The sequence below is a fragment of the Hoplias malabaricus genome, chromosome 4 (genome assembly GCF_029633855.1).
Source record: "Hoplias malabaricus isolate fHopMal1 chromosome 4, fHopMal1.hap1, whole genome shotgun sequence".
NCBI lineage: Eukaryota > Metazoa > Chordata > Actinopteri > Characiformes > Erythrinidae > Hoplias > Hoplias malabaricus.
Window position 1 is genome coordinate 22,306,357 of NC_089803.1, and position 18,241 is coordinate 22,324,597.

Sequence of the window (18,241 nt, forward strand, 5' to 3'; positions counted from 1 at the left end):
AGGACGAGTGTTCGCGTTCACACATACAGCTCCTCTGGGTAAAAAAAACACTGAGGGAAATTTGACTTTCTGCAAAAGGAGACCAGTAAATTTAGACAGCTTTATAATGTTCAAATTATATTCAATCTGTATGTTTTTGAATACTCACAATGCTAGAATAGCTCAATACCTTTTTTTTGTGAGTTAATATCAACCTACCTAGTTCTGATTATCCACAAAAGTCCATCGCTATAACTACAAACGCACTGTTATGTAGTTAGAGATTCTTAACCTATTTCAGCCATGATTCATTAGGTTGACTAAGATTTTGTCGTGGAGTTGTAAAGCTTGTCCAACCTTGCAATAGCACCTGCAAAAGAATGCCTTTGTGGCTGAAGATTTATATTTGAGCAGGGAAACGATCAAACTGTGCAAGACTGAAACCTAATACCGCCAGTTCTGTAGTCCATCAATGGAGCATGTTCTCCATTAAGAGAGGCCAGTTATAACTTTGGTCTGATAGATGTTACACCATCTCTCATAAATAGTCTTTTAATCAACAACAGATCCACCATAATTCATGCAATTCATAATTATTGACTCTTTCTCTTGCTCGCCCCAATAAGTCAATTGCTGTGTCTGTTGTACAACACATGCTCAGACTGAGAGCAGCTTCTCATATCAATCAATATGTGACATCAAGCAGAAGAACAGACGTTTTTCAAGTAATGAAAGCAGCTGAGTGGATTCGGTTGGTTGCACAGCAAACTTTCCAAGCTTTTCGCAAAAGAAGAAGAAAGAGAAATCTCAATGGCGCGCCAAAGGCTTTTCATTTGGTCATTTCAGCACAGCCTTTTATTCTTACATACTTCCAAAGTATGCACTCATACCGGCACCCATGGCATTTCAGCTCCAAATACAGCTAATTAAGTTGGCTTCATCGGAGGATGCAACTGCATTTAGTCATAGCAAATTCAGATCTGCAATTAATCAGGTGAAAATGGAGAGCAGGCAAAAGGATATCAATTTTAAAGAAGAGACCGCTTCATTGTGTCCTGACGTTGGAGGTTGGCCTTTAATCTGTTGCCTATTATTTTCTGAAGAGTCTTTCCCCCTTAATGAGCATCAGCATTCGGTATTCATACAGAGCTTTTATAGTCTGCTCATATGACGCCATTGTTTGCCTCTGCAGCTCTTAACAGCTCAAGGAATATTAATAGCCGTGATCTGCCAGACTGTACATTCAATAGTAACTGAGACTACTGTTTATTACTTCACAGTCTGAGCTGGATTAATAGTCCTAGCTCTAATGTGTTTCAACAAAAAGCAAACAAAGCCACTAAGGGGCAATTCATTAGAGGAGGCAGAACGTCCATCAGAGTGGTCAGCTGGGTCAGTCTGAGGAACTCGGTGACCTGGGGGTGTGAATTGGATGAAATCAATGTATTGTTATGCTGCGGTTTTCATGTTCTTTCTGTGGTATTCCCAAAAAATGTCTCAAATAGCTTCCTCATGAATGTGACCTTTTGTCTAAAAGTGCAAGCATCAAAGAGCTCGCCTCCAGTTGTGAAAGGGTTCCTTGCATTTGGAAGCTCGTCTTATCTTTGTGGAATATCTTGCTGGATGTCTGAATATTCTGACTCCCAGCACTGGTTAAACATAATTGCACTCTGTTCCCTCCTTTTGTATCGCTGTGTGTAAAATGCCAAGCAGGGAAGAAGAAAAAAAAATTCAACACATAGAGAGATGTGTTGAAAAGAATTAGAAAGAAGCAGATAAGAAGATAGAGGAGTGAATGACCTGCATGTCTCCAATGCCTTTATTTAAGCTTCAAGATTCGGACGGTGGTGGGATCTCAGAGGGACAGCTTTGGCCTGGCCTGTGGGGAGGAAATCATCTGCGTGGGCACGCTCTGGTTCTTTCACAGAAACTAGCATGGCTTTATTTTGATTGTCTGGGGCTCAAAATTGGATAGGGTTGGACAACTTCAGCAAATGTCAACATATTCCAAAGGTCTCGAGGCGCCAGCGAGTGGGTAGAATAATTAATACGAAACTGAAAATCCATGTGGGATGCTGAAAAACAACCAAGCAGTGTGCAAGACGCCGGGTACACAATACAAATAAACCCACTCCGGGATTACTTTGTAGTATCTGCATATAAAACGGATAGTCTAGGTTTATGTTGGAAATGTTGGGCTTTGTACTCTGTTGCATTTGCCACTGAACGTTGAGCAAAGAGGCCATTATCCACTGGCCTTTGTCCAAAAAGTTCTCAAGCATTCATTCATTAAAAACGGCATAACCAAAAACCACGAACTCCAAACTTAGGTGTGTTTTATTTATTTAATTTTTTGGTGGTGACCAGTTTGACAAACTCTCACCATTTCACCTGCACTAAGGGAAATGGTTTGTTGAACGTTCCAGAAAATAAGACCATTCCATCTGAACGTGAAACAGTGTTGAACTGCAGGACATTTATACTGTAATGAATCTGCGTTGGACGGAGTGTTTATTTCGATAGGGTCTGGGGAGCTGAAGCCCAAGTAAACGGCTGGTCAGCAGCAGTCTGTCATTCAGTTTTACGGCTGCCCTCACTGGCGAATCTGACCGATCTGGACGGCTTAATGCTGAATGCTTCCATATGCTGTGTACCTCGGGGAAAGAAAACTTTCCCAACAAAGCAGGTGGCTTATTGGTCTAACCTCTGTATATGATGACTGCATCCCATAAATAAGCTTCCATCACCCAGAGGTTAAAACCACAGCCATCTCACACGTCACATATATTTACACTGCACGACCATGAGCTACTTGTAACATTTGGGACTCATTTCTTCATCACGGTGTTCTCAGCGGGGAAATGTTAGATTTAGGTACGGTAACATGAGTCTTTCTGTGAAGAAAGCGGTTATAAAGAGACAGTGTGAGAAAAAAGATATAGCAAAAGAGACACAGCAGAGTGATACTGAAAGACGTGTACAGTAAAAGAAGCCATTTATAAATTTGTTTATAAGCAGGTTACATATAAAAGGGAGAAAAGGAAAGAAAGAAAGCCACAACAAATGAAAAAGCCGCCGTTTCAACTCACCACACAGCAGAAACAGCAGAAACATTTAAACAGCCTTGAGGAATATGTCATGGCTTCTTCTGCAGCGAGCGGAGCAAAGAGAGTGACTTTGCCGCTTGTCTTTATTACTACAGTTTGAGGGGAATGTGGACTGGATGAGTTTGGGTAATGTAGTGATACACAGCTGTAAACATGAACACACTAAGCTCAAATCAGCGGGAGAGCACAAACAAAAGCCGCCGTTAGTACCAGCCATCTCCACATGTAAACAACTGTATATTAAATTGGAATTGTTGGCTTGGCAAATGCATCTGAATGAATCTGAATGTCAGAAATGTGCTTAAACAAGATCCAACCGTTTTAATCACAAGATGCAAATTGTGTTATTTCAGTCGCTCTGCGTGAGTTTGCAATGATCATAATGTTCCTGTTTTTCCCCCACACCCTCCCCCTTCTCATCCCTCTCCAATCTCATTTTGAAATGTAAATTCAGTGTTCTCGGCCTCGGGTTTTTGTCAGAATAAAGACTTTTTTTTCTTTTCTTTTCTTTTTTTTAACCCCTTTGTTGGTTATAATTGTCTTTGCTTCAAGTTGTGCCCTTATGTCCAGCCCCTTTATTCCTACGTCTTCTCTCCATCTTCGAATATTGGGCTCTTCCCTCACAGGCCATGTGCCGTTATCCCTTGTGTTCAGCTGATCTTAGGTGATAGTTAGTCTTAAATAACATCCACAATTTGGAGAGATTACAATAAGCAGACTCATAGGACAAGAGACATTGAGTGTCCTTGGTTGAGGCAGGTACGATTCGATTAATAGGTTTGATTAATATATTTACTTTTAGGGTATTTATCAGATACTATTTTCCAGAGTGACTTAGAGTTCTAATTATGTTACGTGTAGGTTGTGTTTAAAGTTTCATATTTGCCTAGCATGGTGTTGACGCAAGCACGCATCGTTATTAACAAACGGTCTTAATGGCCAGAACGAAGGGTTTTTTCCACACATTTGGAATTTGGAGATGCATTAGTGCACACTGTGGTTAGTGAAGTGTAGTGGATAAAAGGGCTCCCTTCTGATTTAGGATATGCCCCAAGTCTCATTATGTTAGCCTTTACATCTTGGCACATAAAGGGTGCGAGTGAGCATCCCAATTGGCAAAATGAGACACACTACAGCCTTGTGGCTCTTGCAGGGCTCTAGAACTGAGTGCTCTTTTTAGGACTGGATAGATGCCGTTGTGTGGCTGTATTCACAGTGGGCTGCTCTGCCGGAACATTCCGCTGGCTGAGGGTCCAGCAGCTCTGAGTGCTGGGGGTCATTCCTATCAGGCACAGCCCCAGGTGTCCGTCGCCTTTGCCTCATAATGTGCCCTCTTTCATCCTCATGGACAGGATGTCCAGCTCATGTTACATCTCCATTCAGCCAGGGAACACCCAGAGGCGCAGAGGCAGGAGCCGACTCAAAGAGCCAAGCAGAGATGAGTTGCAGATAGTGTTTTTTTTTGTTGTTTTTAACAAGGAGAGAGAGGAATAGGAAAAAAAAAACTTGTACATGAACTGTAACTTTTTTTTTTTTCTTGTAAAGAGTAGCCTACATTTACAGAGACTTCTTAAGACATACATGATGACCTAATACGACGTCAAAAACATTATTGGCACTGCATACAATTTCAATGCAGCACACTTTTTGTAATATTCAGCAAATGATTCCTCATGGTTCCCTAGCTCTTCAGTCTGTTTGCATGTTGGAAAATATGTCTGGTGTTTGTACCCAGCCACGGTTCTGCAAATGGGAAACAAAGTGGCTGGGACCAAGAAACACAACACAGAACAGCTTCTAAAAAAGCACGGAAGGGAAGGGCAAACTTGGCCCACTGCCGAATTCCAACATCAATTAATTCTCCAGAATTGCGTGCAGCACCTTTAAGCTTTTAAGAAAGAATATTCAGGAAATTATAAAGGACGGTTTATGAAGGAAATGGCAATAAATCAACATTCAGTATGTCTGTGTTTTATGAGAATTCACAACCAAGTGTATAAAACCTGTCCTAAAAGACCTCATTATGAGAAGATTAATGTAATTATGTTATTCCTCTCATAAGAGAGCTCATAACATTCATGTGCATTACATGACAGATGACAGACACAAATGGACTTCCAAATTTTGAAATCGGCTTTCAATGAATACTATTGCTTTGCAAATCTGCCATTCAGTGATGATGCTTATGAAGTCCCTGTGAAGGCAGCCTTCAAATAAAGTTATAATTTCAGTTACATTACTATAAGAAAAATGCCTTTTAATGTCATGGGGGAAAAAAACAAACCACTCTATGAATCAGAATGTCCTGGCTAATCTGTGGTCAGGTATCGTCTGCCTGTAGAAAAAGGCTTGATTTTAACCGGAGATGTAAAAACTGATCTTAGTTCAGTGCTTGCTTTAAGCTATATGCATAATATGAGTCCTGATGTCAGAACAAAGAGGAAAGAGAACGTGGGGGGTGTCACTAGTGTATGCTAATCTATTCATTATTTGGTCTGATGCCTCAGTAAGATAAAAAAAGCACTGAAGCACTGAATTAATAAAAAAAAAAAAAAAAAAGCAATTTTAAAAAGGTAAAGCACTCACAAACTGTCACGTGATAATTATTGCTGTCCAAAGGACTATGTTCATGTTTTATTTAGAATCAGCCACCCTTAAATCTTTAATGGCTTTGGCATGTGTCTGATGGAACAGACAGAAACATACTGTCAATAACAGTGTCCGCAGCATGAGGGAGTTTTATTTCAGAGATGAATTCCATAAATGGATAAATGGATGACTCTATTAAGTGCCGAAGGATTATGACAAGAGGTATAAAATGCGATTGCCAGGATTTTCCTATCTGCCACAAACACCGCAGACTGTCCTCATTTGACATCAAAAACAGAATCCTGAGGGGAAATTCATCTGCTTGGCAGCTGCTACAGTAGAACTAACTCACTGCATACCTGCCACATAACGCTCCATCAACTTAGACCTGCTCTGAACTCCGGGCTCTCTCCCACATTAGGGCCACTGCCAGAGCTGCAATCATTTACTGCCGTGTGTAATTGCTACAGCTAGCTAGAACTGCTCAGAGGGCTAGAAACCCAACGTGGCCTCTGCTTTTGAGACGAGCAAACTGCAATTCCAGTAAACATGCCACACGGTCAGTTCTTCGTTCAGACAGTATATGAGATAAAGCTTTCCTAAAGGACTAAGGAATGTACAACATTTTAAAATGAATGTATTGAACCTACAGGTATGCTCCGAGACATAGAAATCATACTTCAACACATGGATGCACACCTGCACCTGATCTTCGCTCTGTTCCATGGGTTTATAACCAGGAATTTGAGCACCATCTTGATTCCAAACAAGATGCATAGGATTCATCTATAATTAATGATTTGAAAGATGAAAATGGCAGTCATTGCAGCAGTTTACTACTAATAGAACATGATTCAGAAAAAATAAAGATGCTGCGCTTGAGACACCAAAAAAAAAAAAAAGGTATACATTTTGCATAGCCTGAAAGTGCTAGCCTTCTGCTGCATGAACAGTGAGGCAGGCTTTTTGGGTGAAATGAGTGTTTCCTCTAAGGGGTTGCTACCCAGTGTAAACCATCCACACAAAATATTAGACGAAGGAATCTTCTTCACACGTCTGTCATTTCATCCTCCATGTCGTCCCCCTCCGTCTCTCCCTCTCCTTCTTCCTCATCCTCAGAGGTCAAATCTGCATCATCTATCTGGGACATGCACTTCTGGCATGAGCACACAAACAGGTAGTTCTCTCTGAGAAAAGACATTTGAAGTGTTACACAGAGGCCTCAAGGACCAGTCAAAAAGCACATATTCATTTCTCAGGATGTATTTTTAGAATATTAGTGAGTCATCCTTTACATGGCATTAAAAATGGGAAATCCAGGAGTTAGTTGTCTGTTAACTCACTACTAATATTCATTAAGAAATTGTTTTATGTAAAAATCGCACTGTTCATAAAACTCTGTTTTCTAGAGGTCTCCTGCACAAGAAAGTAGGGTAATAAGTCATTGGGAGAAAGCCTGCTTCCAAAGCCAGAGAGTTTGGCAGCAGTTTTTCAAGGTGCAGTGAGACTTCTTGAAAGGATAAAGAGAGTTCACCTGTAATCAATTGGAATTTCCAAATAAACCTGCTCCGTTTTTGCCATGCACAATTCTAACTGTCAATAGACAACGAAGTGATCAATACAGAGCAGAGACCCGATCATTAACCCAACTAACACCCCTGTGATCCGGCTGGCGTGTGCCTCTGCTGAAAAGCAATTGATCCCGTCTGGAGGCTTCCTGAACACTGGCTTTTCACAGAGCATTCTCAGACGAAGTGGGTTACATTCATTTACCTCAGGATCTTGTGCCGGCTATGACGACTTCTGTCTCGCTGGCAACAGTCCAAGTAGCTGATGCAGATTTCCTACAGAGAGCCAAGAATAAAGAATTTAATGAGGGGAAGGTTACAGTCGACTACCAATTAGCTGTGCAACCAAATCCATGCTTCACCCAGGTGATAACTAGCCGAGGAAAGATGTTATTCTTGTTAAGGGCTGCAGCCTCCTGCCTACAGTTAAAGCTCAGCTGTAAACCCAGAACACCAGATTGATTTCTCTGGCTCTGATCATGCCTGAACAAAAGTAAAGGATAGATTTGATCATGTTTGAACCAGACTCTGAAGTTCAGAATGTAAAAAGGATCATCAATGAGTCGGACAAAGCAGCTGCCTTAGTTAATACAATATCTCAGTGCATAGGTATCTGACATATCCTAGAGGGACACATACATTTAACACAAATTGTGCTTTGATCAATGCTAGTTTCTTAAAACAGAAATGGTTTACATTACAAATATGGTGCCTGTGGACATCCAACATATCTTCTAAAATCAAATATCTAAATCTGTACCCAATACAACATAAAGTGTTTAAACTAGATGCTGGAACCTTTCTGTGAGGATTATTCATTCATTAATTATCTGTAAGCGCTTATCCAGTTCAGGGTTACGGTGGGTCCAGAGCCTACCTGGAATCATTGGGCGCAAGGCAGGAGTACACCCTGGAGGTGTATTCACACACATACACTTTTGAGTCGCCAATCCACTGACCAACGTGTGTTTTTGCAGTGTGGGAGGAAACCCACGCAGACACAGGGAGAACACACCAAACTCCTCACAGACAGTCACCCGGAGCGGGAATCAAACCCACACCCTCAAGGTCCCTGGAGCTGTGTGACTGTGACACTACCTGCTGCACCACCGTACTGCCTTTGTGAGGATTATATTCAGTCAAAACAATTTTAGGTGAAAGCAAGCAAACTCATCCCAAAGATTTGACTGAGGTTCCATCACTTCAGATGACTCTAAAGAGTTGTACAGCTCTAAAGTAGTATGTGCACATACTTTTTTTTTCCTAAACCATTGCAAGTAAAATACTGAGAGTATATTAAAAACTAAATTAGAAAGAAATTGAAGCTGTTTTTATAAATCAAACCCCAACCCATTAGCTACATTCATCAAGGCAAACAAAACTTAAGTGTATACACTCTCAAGAAAATAAACTGAATATTTTCCCTGAGAGGATAATTTACCAAACAACAGAGGATTACTACATTTAAAGCCAGACAAAGGAGTGCGTATCCTCTCATTTGCAGAAACCGAATGAGCGCCCCTTAGGCATTTATTTCCTATATACAAAACTCCTTACTTCTTCATACACTGAAGCACAGAGCATAAGTGAAGTATTCAAGGTTATATTTGCCCTCAGACCATTCACTCTTTGCTGCAAAAGAGGTTATCGACCACTAGAATAGAGCTGCTGGAATTTACCTCAGCACTGGATAAACAGAATATTCGGAAATCTGAATAACAGCCTTGTAGATGCTGGGTGACGGCACCAGAGCAGGCAGATGGAAGCCTTTTCACTCTCTCTGACAGCCTGCCAAAACTGATCCCATCCCCAGCCTGCACTATAATTCTAACTGACAACACAAGTCTCAAAACTTTTGGATACAAGAGCCAGTTGCCTCAAGGTGGGACGTATTCCTTGTTAAACCACACAAAGCCTCTGACCTCTCCAGGGCTGATGTCACTCAGGGCACTGAGGTGGAGCAGGAAGTTGTTTTCAGGGAAGGATGCTTCAGCATTGGGAACACAGCTGTGGTTACCTTGACAACAAGATGGAGATAGGTGACCATTCTACATTAGGCTCAAAAAATAGCATTGTACAAAACTGGAAAATGAGTGTTATTATATTTCCCCCAATAGGGCACCTTTTATTCAAAAATACATTCAAAAGATATTAAAGTCTGAAAGTGGTTCAAATTAGTCTTATTATAAATTATGAACGTGACAACCTATGCAACAGGTACATCTCACAAGGGTAATAAAGCAATCATCTACAAAAAAAGTAGCAAACAATATCAATAAATGTATTTATTTATTATTTTGGTCATGATATGTAATAATGATTGTTATTACTTGCATTCTTTAAATGATAAAGAATTAAATCTATTTATGCTTTCATTCAATTCTGAGTGATGTAATTTATGCTTTATAAGTGTAAAATTGTTTAAATTGTGGGTAGAACCTCAGACATCCCAGCCACTAGATGACAGTATAATGGCTGCTTTGCAAGAGGAAGGAGAATCACTGGAGAGCACATATGGCTCCATTAATGGAGATGAATTCCAAAATCAGAAGGGGTGTCTGAACATATTTGGAAATATTTCAGCTGAAATTTACATTCTCACTCTAACGCAGTGGACAGTGAGTGGCATTGTTTAAATACTTCAGCTGCACCACTGTGTTAATTAATTCATCATTTTCAACACCTTACAAAGTTGAAATGGGTGTGGCCCACCAGGACCAGAATTTAGAACCACTGCACTGCAAAACCGCTGTTTGGTTTTTGAAAGGTTTGTAGTATCACACACATTGGTGCCATGCGTGATACGGCAAACAACACTGTAACGCTAAATGAATCTATGTGCTATGTCCTCAACATGCATAAATATGAAGAAGCTGCTCCAGGGTTAAGATGCAGTCAAGATGGAGGGAGCTGCAACTATAATTATCTGAAATGGTTTCAAGGACTTGAAACTCATAGCAACAGATGAACATACATTTTAATCTGTATTTTGGAAAAGTCATAAATGAAATATGCACTCATTTACCAGGACTATCCGAAAAACTGTAAACAAATTACACTGGAAGGAAGTGCCCTAGAGTGTACACGGTTTTACAAGCGATGGAATGAGCATAGATCACTTTACTTACATGAACTTTGCAGAAGGTAGAGACCGGACCCTTCACAGTTGAGGAAATCACCCGTTGCTGTAAGACAAGCATGAAAATGACAATCTATGAAAATCTTCCATCCATCCAATCTATTTCACATTTCAGCAAACATTTTATACATATATAAAGAAGTCATCTTTTAGTGTGCAGTGTGCATCACATGTCAGCAAGTGTAATAGTGTGATTTGCGTGAATGACTGTCACTTTGTACCAAACATATCAATCTATTTGTCTATATCAAAAGTGTGGTAGGAGTTATTGGCTGTACTTGGAAGAACAGTGACCTTTATCAATGTCCTTGTATAACTGGTCAATAAAGGCATCCAGCTGCTCCCTCTGCTGGCGAGGAAGCTCCAATGCATCACAGGCATGAACCCACTGGCTGAGGGAACTGGGCAAAGAACCAGAAATTAGACTCTGAACTAAATATTTCCAGAAGCGGGGTTGTAAGACAAATAATTTAAACAAAATGTTATTCATTGCTCAAGGGGAGATTATAAACCATCACAATGACAAACTGATCCTTACCTGGTTCCAATCCCCTGCCCATTGGTACCGACAAGAGCAAAAAGAGAGCGAAACCCTTCAGGACTGAACCACTGCATACAAAGCAGAAGTAATTTTACTCACAGCCTTTAGGTACCCACACTTCATTATTTCATAAGCCATTCATTTTGTGTCTTTGACATTCATTTTAAAGACCCCCTCCAGTGAAGATTCTTTTTTTAAAATAGTTAACAATTACATGTAAATTACACACTAGAAGTTATAGCACAAGCAAATAAGCAGTCAGTGACATGGCTGAGCATTTCCACTTTGAAATCATTCCAAAGATATGTCTCAAACTGATGGATTCAGACTGCAAGATCACATCAACTTGCGGGGCAGTGCTGTAGAGCTGCATGTTTAATGGGGTAATAAATGACTGAGGGGGATATTGTAACTGATGAAAGATCTGACCACTATAAAAACCTTTCTGAACTGTTCTATGAAAAGATATGCACTGACTTGGCTGATGTGATCATCGTAGAGTGCTGTGGTAAAAAGGGTACGCAGCAAAGTCAGTTGTCCCTGAAGGAAAAGAAATAAAAAAAAATTAATAAATAAAATTTAAGTCACAAATGAAAGAAAGTAAACTGCTCCAATGCTAAAGATATCAGCCTTTTCCCACCTGGAACTTCTCTCCCAGAAGCTTATGTGCAATCTCTTCCTGCTCGTTAGCCGCCCGGCTACAAAAGTGGGAAAATAGACGCAGCCAATGCCCTTTGTCTTGAGCCTGAAGAGTTAAATAAATTAATTAACTAATAAATAAATTAATATATTTTAAAAATTCTATTACGTAGGCAATGTAAAGTTCATTATCAATCAATATGACAAGTAAATGTCAAAAGATTTTAGACACCCATATGATGATTTCTAAAAATCAAGCATAAGAGGTCAACCGTTTCCGGGGTGAATGTTATCCAGTTCTGACATCTTAATATCACACGTGATGCTGAATGATTCATTATGGACAAATGTCACTCCAGCTCATTCCAGGTGTGTTGGGCTGCTACATCATTCCAGAGAACACACTTCCAATTCTCAATAACCTAATTTCTGGACGGATTTATAACCCTCCATCACAGCACTGGGACCCAATATCATATATCATAGAGACTTATATGCAGCTGCTCCTAAATGTTTCATTATATTGGCAAAGCATTCATTACTATAGATATCAATCGAGCTGTGCAAGAGCAGCGGTTGTCAGGATACTTATGAAAAAATAAATTTAAAAAGTAATTACAAATCATAAATATGTGATTTCATTATATCATCCATAGGGTGGCACGGTGGTGCAGCAGGTAGTGTTGCAGTCACACAGCTCCAGGGGCCTGGAGGTTGTGGGTTTGATTCCCGCTCCGGGTGACTGTCTGTGAGGAGTTGGTGTGTTCTCCCTGTGTCTGTGTGGGTTTCCTCCGGGTGCTCCGGTTTCCTCCCACAGTCCAAAAACACACGTTGGTAGGTGGATTGGCGACTCAAAAGTGTCCATAGGTGTGAGTGTGTAAGTGAATGTGTCTGTGTTTCCCTGTGAAGGACTGGTGCCCCCTCCAGGGTGTATTCCCGCCTTGCGCCCAATGATTCCAGGTAGGCTCTGGACCCACTGCGACCCTGAATTGGATAAGCGGTTACAGATAATGAATGAATGAATTATATCATCCATGAACCTTTGTGTTCCCAAGTAAAGCTCAACTCATTTTAAACTGTGTTACTTCAAACAGGCACTATGACTAACACAAGCATGGACTAAGAATAATACAAGAATGTGTATACAGCACTGAATAAAATACTGATTATTTGTTGTGTTGACCTCACAGAAAAACACAATAACAATTCACCTTCTTCAGTGTGCTGAAAAAGACCTTACATTTTCAACGGGAAGTCTCCACCACATGGTTTTACTACGTCATTATTATCAAATGAAAGACAAAAGTCTTATTTATACTTTAGAAAGGCTTTGGAGGGAGGTGTACCTGCTTGACCATGGCCACCATCCTTGCCATTAGCATGATGCTGGATGTTTCAGGAGGATAATGTGCATTCCTAAAGAAAGGAATGAAAGAAATTCCTTATTAGTCTGCATACAAAACAACCATGAAAACTTATACATTTCCAAACACCTGGATGCTATAATAGGTGCTAGGAATACTCCCATTGTACTGTATGCTTTGTATGTGTCAGCTGCCTTACATCTGCTGTCTGTCTGCCTATGACATTTTTAAAAAATATACACTTGCACGAATCACAGGAATTACAGATAACAGAACGTTTTCAAACTCTGCTCATGATCTTACCGCCATGCATCCTGCAGTTTGTTTATGGGATGATCAGGATCCTCTTGAGATGGGCCGAGACACAGGACCTGGTGATACTGCTCCCAAGCAGCTTTCCGACATTCTGTACTACAGTACATCACCTGTAGGGGGCAACATACCTCAACAAAATCAGAGGGGTCTGTATTTCTTTAAAAACTCAACGTAGGACAACATAAGCATAGGGCTAATATAACTCAGAGGTTCGGTCATCGGTTTAGCCCTGTTGGGACTTGTTATTAACATTCAATCACTATAATTGGATCATCTTCCAATCAAGACAGAGTTTCTACACTTGACCTTTTCAAATGCAGCTTCTGCACCCAGATACTGATTAGACTTCTAGGCTCATTGTCCTCCATCTTCTCAGCATCAACAAAAAGGTCAGGGAGAATAGGAAGATAAGGGCAGAGCTACATAACGTCAGGCAGTGAATGTGCCGATATAACTGCGCATTGGGTTTACACACACACAGATCCAGTCACAATGTGTGATTGATTTTTTTGAGGGGGTTCAAGTAAAAAGACATAGCCAGATTAAGACCCCGGTGTTTACTACACCTTGAGCCAAAGAAAAAACACTTTTTTGTAGACTTGACACAATGCACTGAGAATCTGAAATGAGAAGATTAAGGCTCCAAGATTTGAGTGTGTATGTTAGTCAATGTCGGTATGTGTGTATGTCCATAAATATGGATTGGCAATATATCCTGGGTGAACCTTAGTGCCCAATGCAGTCTTTCATGCGGATGGTCGTTTCTGGCTGAGAGGACACTGTTGAGACGCTGCAGCCAAACGCACACAGAGTGTGTTGATTGAGTGTTGAATGGAATGGTGTTCTGTGCAGTGTTGATGTTGAAACATCCTTGAGTGCCCTGAAAGGTGCTATGTCGGTGTAACTATAAATAAATTAATTCATAAATAAAATACAGACTCTAAAAATGCTCCATTTTTGTACTGAACTGACATCATAAGACTGACAACTTCAAAAACAATCCCTTAAAACCTCTAGAAAACCAGTAGGCATTTCAAATGTGGTAGTTAAGCTGCTTTTGCCATAGAAGCATATAGTTTGACTCTGCAACAAATTCCAGGATCCAGTCACATTCACACACACAGGACAAATATATGTTGTTTACCACAGAGATAGCAGCAATTTTCTAAAACAGCATTCATTTTTGCTCACAAAGAAAAATAACACCTGTGTGGTGATCTTGATAAGAGCCTGATGCTTTTCATGCTGTCGGTGTACTTCAACAGATATTTGTTTGTAAGAAAACTGTGATTTATGTACTATGAGCTTCAAACAACCGCCCCAACCTGCTCTTATATATTTATTTATTCATTTGCTTGCAATGGTCCTGAAACATCACAGTGCAGAGTTTGTGGTGTTTTGATTCACATTTAAATTAAGTCAATACAAATTACCTGGCAGTGTGGACAAGCCTGATGCAGCTCTACCCGAACCTTGCACAGCTCAGGACGAGGCAGACTGAGTTCAGAAAGATCACTGAGTCTTCGTGCATTCTCCTCCGCTGTCTCTAGAGCACGCAGACAATGATCACATGCTGGAGAGGAGAGAAACATTGTTAGTATACATAACACCACAGCACAATTATACTACAGAGTTATGCAAAAACACCAGCTGCACTGTTGTGTCTGTTTCATCTACACCAACAGAACACAAAGTAACATGTCACCACCAGGTCAGTATTTCTGCAGTGTTGACAACAGTTCTCCATATAAATAATACCTGCTGGATGGACGTTTTTGAGTGTCCGGACCATTGAATAACTGGATGAAATGGGGCAAACAAAGTATGCAGGGAAATACATAGACTACAATCTGCAATTGTAGAACTTCAGGTGCTTCACATCAATTTAAGTGTAATGTAAAATGCCAAAGAAAAAATATATAATTATAATAAAGAATAAATATTAATTTTGTCTATAGTTTTTCACATTCTAAATTATTCTCATTATTTTAAGCTGTTATTGCATCTTTTGATAGAATGTTCTGCCTGTCTCTTTTGAGCTCAAACTGTAATCTTACATTAAAGTATTTTTTTGCTTAAAACATTGAATGCTGATTTTAGCTAAGAATATTACACTTATCATTTTATATAAATTTGAGGATGATTCCTCGCCATTTGCTGTTCTCCAGTCTGTTTTCATGCTTGAAATAAGTCATGTTTAAGTCCCTGGTGTGCCTAGACACCAAAGGGTCTTTGTCCGTTATGCTAGGCTTTCGCTCTTCCTGCTCATGACAGAAAACAGCATTTTGATGATTTTTGTGTTTTTTTTTTGGCATTTTCTGCATTAACAAGAAGCCCTCCAACAAACATTGTCCTATTCCTACTCCACAGGTGGATAATATGGACTTATTTTTTGCTGTAGATGGACTCAAAATTCAGGTGAGCGCTATCTGCATGAAAGTAAACACAGACCAAAACACGTTACAAATAAACAGCTCAAGTTACAAATGAGTTTCAGTGGGAATTCAGACAGTGAATAAAAACCTGCAGACAAGTTAAACTTCAGCTACGTATAAACAGTCGTTTATAAAAAAAAAAAACCCTAAAAATACAAGGCACTTCTAAACAAACAAACCAGAGACAACAGTGTATCCTCACAATCATACACACTGCCTTCAGGTGCATTTTCACACAAGAAATCCCTTAAAATCTCTTGTTATTCAGTAATAATCTGTAATAAAATGCTTAATATATGATTAATTAAAAAAACCCTCAAACAAAATCCTGTCAACTTGAGCCTTGAGACTGTCAAGCTGCAGCCTAGAGGCGGAGGGTTGTGTGAAGATTTACAAAGGACTTATTATATATGTATTACATATTTAAGAATTACTTATTGCATATTCATACATCCATGCATGCTGAATAAAGGCAAAGGTGCAGAGCCTTATCTATGTCACTTTTAAGGAAGGCATTAGGGGATTGTTTTCTAAATATGCAGTTTTGGTGAACAGAAATGAGACTTCATATTTTATTTTGTACAATGACAAAAATGGCATTCTATTCTACTTTAAGTGGCTAATTGATGACTGTAGAAGAATTTATATTTATAGAAATGTGTAATAAAAAAAAACAGCTATAAAGATTTATACCAGGTGGCCTATAAAGTTATTGTCACAGGCGCAATCAAACTATTATTATAGTAAACAGTTTGTGAGTCTCTAATAAAGACATGCTGTAATGCATATGCATGTTAATATCTTACCTCTATATTTGTAAAAAATATTCCACAAAAACTGAGCACAGACAAGAGGCTGCTCAATAAAAATGGTGTCTCCTTTCTTGAAAGATTTTTTGGCAAACAGTCCTTTCCCCTGAGATAAACGAGAGAAAGGAGATTAGTATGAAAGGCCTGCATGGCTTTGTGTCTTGTGAAATGGCTTCAGACGGACAGTTGAAGCCCACTACATGACTTAGAGAGTGTGCAAAATATATTAAACACACCTTACAATAAATCACGAGCTAATCCGTGTAAAAACGGACAGAGCCGTACAGAATGTGTAACATTTACTGTAAAAAGACGTCTTTATAAGAAAAGCCCAGCAGTGCAGCGCTGAGAGGAACAGAATTAAAATGGTTGAAACAGCTCTGCCCCGCGGGCTTTCCTCAAAACCAGAAATTAGGCTCATTTTAAACGCACTCTCTGACAGATACCCACCTTAACATTATCAATAAACCGCACTTCCACGGAGCTATTCGCTTTAGAGGGCTCTACACACCGAGAAAACATGTCATCCCAGGGGGCGGCCATGTTGAAAATGACGTCAGCCCTCATGCCCGAGAGCTCTACAAATGAGAAGCCCGCTCTCTGATGACGTCATCAGAAGATTAAACTCAACGGCTGAAAAAAATCAAAGGTATTTACCTTGCAATATTCAAGAACATGGATGCTACAAACTGTTAAAGTACCCGAGTGTAGTTCTTGACCTGCCCCAGGATCCAAGTAGGCATCTTTTACTGCAGATAAGAACAACCTGAAAAGTCCCATCATGAGAAGGCAGAATTAAATATATCAGAGAATAAAAACTGTATATAATGAGACATTAAAGAATTCAACAGTATAAAAACAACATTTCTCCCAGAGGAATATTGATATTTTAAAATGTCATAAACGAGATGAAAATAAACGAATGCCTCCACATGGTCATTTACCAGTGTGATTTTGTCAATGAGTCCCAAATTTCAGATTTGGAGAAGTGTCAAAAACAAAATATCATGGCAACCGCCACAATGGTTCATTACTTTTCATTGGGGTCGGTCCCTGTGCATGACAGATGGTAGTTTTCTACAATCTCCATCTCATTATCTTGACTTGGTTGTGTTCATGCAGTGGAGCGTGGTTTTGGCTATATCCTTTATATATATATATATATATATATATATATATATATATATATATATATATATTTTTAGAGCTACTTACTGTTACTATATCTGCCTCAAAATTAATATCATTAATGTATTAATAATAAGCTAGCTTATTAGAATTTGGCATGTGTTAAAGACCCATGTATCAAAAATATTAATTAATTAATTTTCTGAAACTGCTTATCCATTTCAGGGTCGCGGTGGGCCTGGAGCCTCCCCAGAATCAATGGGCACAAAGCTGGCCAGTCATTTGCAGGGTGACACACACTCACACAGTTGTTGTATTTTCGGACCGTGGGAGAAAACCGGAGCACAAGGAGGAAACCCACACAGACACAGGGAGAACACACCAGTCCTTACAGACAGTCACCTGGAGTGGGACTCAAACCCACAACGTCCAGGTCCCTGGAGCTGTGTGACTGACAATACCTGCTTCGCCACCGTGCTGCCCCTAGCCAAAAATAAACAAACAAAATTACAGGAATAGCAGAATATATAAACATATATAAAACATACCTTATAACAAATCTATCACCTTTAGGACGAAGCATCTGTGAATTTCCAACCATGATGGAAAGGACACTGACGTCACAACT

At 39.7% G+C, this 18,241-nt stretch overlaps 1 protein-coding gene across 1 annotated transcript; it reads right to left on the reverse strand.

Annotated features, from left to right (window-relative positions):
* Window positions 1–5,229: 5,229 nt before the first annotated feature.
* smyd5 (SMYD family member 5) lies at window positions 5,230–17,042 on the reverse strand. The gene is made up of 13 exons (XM_066668599.1): window positions 16,936–17,042; window positions 16,483–16,591; window positions 14,675–14,814; window positions 13,230–13,351; window positions 12,909–12,978; window positions 11,564–11,668; window positions 11,401–11,463; window positions 10,921–10,991; window positions 10,677–10,783; window positions 10,372–10,428; window positions 9,166–9,260; window positions 7,449–7,519; window positions 5,230–6,862 (listed from the first exon to the last, which is right to left on the reverse strand). Exons 1-13 carry the CDS (start codon window positions 17,026–17,028, stop codon window positions 6,724–6,726), a joined length of 1,242 nt encoding a protein of 413 aa, XP_066524696.1. The 5' UTR covers window positions 17,029–17,042; the 3' UTR covers window positions 5,230–6,723.
* Between the last annotated feature and the right edge of the window lie 1,199 nt (window positions 17,043–18,241).

Coding starts and splice junctions, on each gene's coding strand:
- smyd5 (XM_066668599.1), bottom strand. CDS start 17,028: ATGGCCGCCCCCTGGGATGACATGTTTTCTCGGTGTGTAGAGCCCTCT. Junction 12,979..13,229: donor AAACTGCAGGATGCATGGCG/GTAAGATCATGA, acceptor TCCTTTCTTTAG/GAATGCACATTATCCTCCTG. Junction 10,784..10,920: donor GGGCAGGGGATTGGAACCAG/GTAAGGATCAGT, acceptor TTCTTTGCCCAG/TTCCCTCAGCCAGTGGGTTC.